General features: G+C 49.7%; 1 protein-coding gene across 1 annotated transcript in view; it reads left to right on the top strand.

Moving 5' to 3' along the window:
- The window catches only part of ENPP6 (ectonucleotide pyrophosphatase/phosphodiesterase 6), a 34,611-nt gene that overhangs the window by 1,292 nt on the left and 28,549 nt on the right, over window positions 1-4,770 (top strand). The window contains exon 2 of the mRNA XM_009642358.1: window positions 4-169. Within this exon, the coding sequence (XP_009640653.1) occupies window positions 4-169 (166 nt within the window). The remainder of the gene's footprint in view (window positions 1-3; window positions 170-4,770) is intronic.

Below are 4,770 nucleotides of genomic sequence, written 5' to 3'. Positions count from 1 at the left end.
AAGCTCCTGGTCTTCCTCCTCGACGGCTTTCGCTTCGACTACATCGACGACAGCGAGCTGGCGGATCTGCCGGGCTTTCGGGAGATCGTCGACATGGGGGTGAAGGTGGATTACATGACGCCAGACTTCCCCAGCCTCTCCTACCCCAACTACTACACGCTGATGACGGGTGAGTACGGGCGATCTGCGCTGCGGTGCTCCCCGGAGCCGCCCCCCGCCCCCGTCCCGAAGCGGGGGGCAACTCCCCCGGGATTTTTCCCTGCAAAAGTGATGCAGAAAGAGCGCAAGCCCCGCTTTTAGCCGGGAGGGTAAAAGCACGGAGGCGTTACAGCTCGGCATTGCCTGTCCGAAAGCCTGCTCGGAACTTGGGAGTGCCACTTGCAGCTGATTTTTGACGTTCCCTTCCCTACCTGCTGCTGCCCCCCCGGCACGGCTGCCCAGGGCTCCTCGGTGGGAGCGCTGGGGGGTGTGTGTGTGTGCGCTGCCTGCAGAACATAAAAACGAGTGGGAAACGCATGGAAAATGAATACGGAGCCCACTCATAGGCTTCCCAGTTAATAAAAAGGCATGTGAACTGAGGGTGGCTAGGAGAGGAGCTTGTTTTCAGCCAGCAGGTCTGTTGTGGCATGTTCAGCGTTAAATTTCTTGTTCAGCGTTAAATTTCTTTTTAAACTTAACATCAGACTTCATGCTCTCACACGTCCCTGTCTTAATGTTTTCCTAAGCCCTTAACATAATCTGAAACAACCAAATAGAAAGACATTCAGGATTTTTGCTTTTGCTCCTCCCGTACACCATCCCGTTAGCTGACTGCCCAGAAGAGGCTTTCAGGAAACTGGGAGGATAGTCGTAATTTTCACGATGCCGATTTCGTTTTAATCTGAGCGGGGCAACACATGGTGATGCTGACACTAGGAAGGTGCACAGGGTACAGCTGAGCCCTTCACATCAGAAAAAGACGCCTTGGAAACAACATTTCAGTTTAAAAAAAACGACAAAAAAACAACCCAAAAAAAACCTGGAGAAGTTTTTCTGGAGTTTTTGATTGGATTTTTCTCCAGAGTTATTTAACAAATAAGACCTTCTAGCTAATGAGGAGTGAGAAAATCTGTCCTCTCTGAAGATACGAAGAAGATACAAGATATCTTCTGCTGTCCTCGGAACAACACAGTGTCCAGCAGTCCATATACTGCTTGCTGGGAAAGCGAATAGATGCCATTGTAAGACAAAAATCTGACATCAGTTGTGCCCAGCTTGTTTTGAAACCACTTAACCCCTTCTTCCCTCTCTTGGGAGAGGAACGCCTTTCTCTTGCTCATCTCTGAACAGAAAAGAGTATAAACCTGGCACTGGGTTTTTTTTCGCGCCTTGGTGCAAATGCGTGAGCGCGGAGCAAATGTCACAACAGAGGTGTCACTCCGCTGTGGACTTTGTGCTTTAGGTGTATGTTGGCAAACTGGCGTAGCAATTCCTGGGTAAAAAGCCTTCAGATGAAGTTGTTAGAGAAAACAGGGAAAGCGACTGCTTTCTCTCCTTACCATGTTTAATCGTTCTTCCTATTAAGGGCGTATGCGTAGAGTGAAGTCTATAATCAGCCTTTCGAGGAGTTTTGAAAACATCCTATTTTGTACTCACAAAGAAGGAGTTTTGTTTTAGGTGATGGAACACCACTACTAGACTTTTCACATTTTTAGGGTGCCAGAGTTACTACCCCCCAGCTTGAAGCAACGAGACAATCTATCAGACCAAACTCTACTCTTCTTGCGAGTCTCCTGGCCTTCATGATGAGGATCTCAATGCAAATGCAACTTAACTGCAGATAACAACTCGCCTTCATAACATATGAGTCACAGCGGTGTTAAATAGGTCAGGAGCCAACCAGGGAGCACATTTAGGTGATGAACGTGCCCGAAGGAAAATCCAAGACTGCACTTGAAGCCTCAGGGTGTTAGTGGACCCCGTGGCTGTGTCCTAGCATGACAGCAGGATAAATCCCATGGCTGCGCTGTTCTTGCCCCCAATGCCATGGTGCGGTGTCCACAGAAAGGATGTCGTGTTTTAGGTGATGGTGGGGTTAGGAGCGTGGGGTGCACAGCAGACGTAGCATTAGCTGTGTTCGGTCTGTGCACATCCAATTCGCAAAGCTGGGGCAGCTTTGGGAAAAAATGCAGCGTGGCAGGGTGACATAGCATCGTGCCATAGCGACCTGCTTAGGGACTGGCAAGTTACCATCTCCCCAGCGCCGCTGTATGGGCGCGCAAAAGCTTACCTCACATCTCGCCAGTTGTGCACCTCCTCTGCAGGGGGACAACATGACTGTAACTGGTTTTGCTTCCGTTTGCAACTGGTGGGTGTGGGACTTAAATGTTGCCACAGTTTCTTCTGGGAAATTGGGGACCACAAGGACAAGCTGTTCTTCATATCTTGTCCTATGCTGCTGTTTCATGAGCTGTTAAGAAACTCACGTTTTAACCTCCAAATTGCTGTGTTTTAGCATTTGTCAGTGCGGTTTTGTAGTATATTGGCTTTTTTCAGCTAAATCAGCGTAAGAAATTCCTGGACCCACCTGCACATTCCCACCCCTGGCTGGCTTGTTTATTATATCCCACCACTTTTTCAGATAAACACTCCCATCCCTTCTTTCTCTGCTCATTCAGAAGGTCTTGTGGCCCCACATCCATTCAGGAGCGTGCATGGCTGCCAGGTCTAGGACAGCATGTGCATGAAAGTGCTGTTGTTGGGATGTATTTCTCTCTTGCCTCTATCCATTCATGTGAGCATGGCCTCTCCTTTCTGTGTACTGCCCTTCACCCCACACCCACGCAACCTTCCTGACTCCAGAGAGGTTTAGGTGTTACAGAAGGAAGTTCTCCCTCATTTCGGTGGCTTTGGAGGACAACGGTGGACTCTGCTCCTCAGACACCATCACCGTTGGGACAGGTCAGTCCCTTCAAACGTGAACTCACCTCCTCCTCCTGCCCAGACCTGCAGGTGGAGCTTATGGAGGTCAGCAACCTCTGCCCCACTGCATCTCAGTGCAGATGCCAACCTGCACCCGCCAGCCCAGCCAGAAGGTAGAAGCTGCCCTCTGCAATGGGCAGCTAGTAAGCAACAGCATGCAGTGCAGCTGCCCGATTTTCTGCAGGATCTTCCAGTCATTATATTTTACTTTTCTGATGATTTCAAGAGGGCAGGCTAACTGAATTTAATATTTGTGCGAAATAGAAAGTTTACAGAGCTTTTCAAAGCTATAACCAAATAGATGCAACCGTAACTGGTGACCAAGAGCCATGTACTTAAAACCAACTAACTAACATATGCTAATGTGAAGCGTACCCCGTTTTGCTGAGAGTAGGTGCTAGGTGAAGCACAGGAACAGTGGGAGGAATAGGGCCCAACCTAGGCAAACAAAATGGAGAAATTTTGGAAGGGAGGCGGGGGGAGGGAGGTGGCTTGCCCGCGGTCATGCAGTGCTGCAGGGTGATGGCAGAGCTCTCCATGGGTCCCCCTCCTACTTAAATCTGCTGCTGCTCTTAACCTATGAGAAGATACTTGCTGGAGCTTCCCCATGTGACACAGAAAGCCCAGGGCCTGCCTAGAGGTCTTTTCCCTTCCTCCACATCTACAGCAATCATGAGGAGGAAAACCAGAGCATAGAAACAAGATGAATGCTAATGGTTTGGCTTCTTCATGTAAAGTTGTCCAGTGATTCAGAGCTCAGGGAGACGCTCCAGTCTCCCTGTGAGCCAGGGCACGGCGTTATGACCTGCTATTTGCTTGAAGAAGCACCAAACAACAGCCAAGTCGCTGCTGGAGCAAAGGGATCTCACTGACATGCAACCAGAGAAGTTGGTTTTTTACAAAAAATCTGGCAGTGTGTAAGGTAGCCCAAGAATGTACCGGCTTAAAATCTGACTCTTAGAAAAGCTGTCTTCTCTTCACAACTTCAGTCATGCTATGTTTCTCAGTTTTGGCTTCCACAGTGGTGTAAAGACTGGTTCTTGGGTGGTTGGGTTGTTTTCTGAGCTGCTGGACTGAATCCTACGTGGTGTCCTAATTCTCCATGCTCCAGGTGTGATATTGCAGTTATTGACCTGAATAGCGTAGCATAAGATGTCAAATTGGCTAAAAGGAGCTGTTGCTGCTGACACGTGTGTTTGCGACAGCTTTGCAGGGCTTTGACCTGGGCTTGGCAAGGGAGGGAAGAAGGAGTCCAAATACGCGTATCCCAAAAGGCTCACTTAATCACACCATGTGCTGTTTGTTTTGCAAAGAAAGGAATTAAGACCACAAGCCACCTCTGGTTTTTATCCTGTGGGGAGCTTGTAATATTTCCCTTTCCCCGCCTTGGCCTGGCTCTGCAGGGAACTCTCATGCCAAGCTAAATGGAAAGTCTGAGGTCTCCCTGTAACCGCTGCAAGCACAAGTTATTGCTTTGGAGCTCTTCGTGCCATCTCTCTTGAGAAAAGCTGCTCATGCTGAGGAGTTTGGGTTTCCCCCCCCTGCCAGTCTGCAGGTGTGGGGAGGCTGCTGGGGAACCCCCTGCACTCCAGCACCCCTGAAGCCCCCCCCAGCTCAGGGCATTCAGGGGCCCCTCATTTTCCAGCCCCAGCCAGTGTAAACATGGGTGGACGGTATCACATCTGAGCTGGAAACTCGGGGAGGATTTATTTTCCAAGATCCTAACAGTAACTGAGGTCTTTTCTGGCAAGTCCTCTGCGAGGACACGCCAGACGCCCAGTCAGCTGTGCAGCCCCGCATCCAGGAGGC

The sequence above is a fragment of the Egretta garzetta genome, unplaced genomic scaffold (genome assembly GCF_000687185.1).
Source record: "Egretta garzetta isolate BGI_Z169 unplaced genomic scaffold, ASM68718v1 scaffold46, whole genome shotgun sequence".
Taxonomy (NCBI): domain Eukaryota; kingdom Metazoa; phylum Chordata; class Aves; order Pelecaniformes; family Ardeidae; genus Egretta; species Egretta garzetta.
This window is presented reverse-complemented; position numbering and strand designations above follow the sequence as displayed.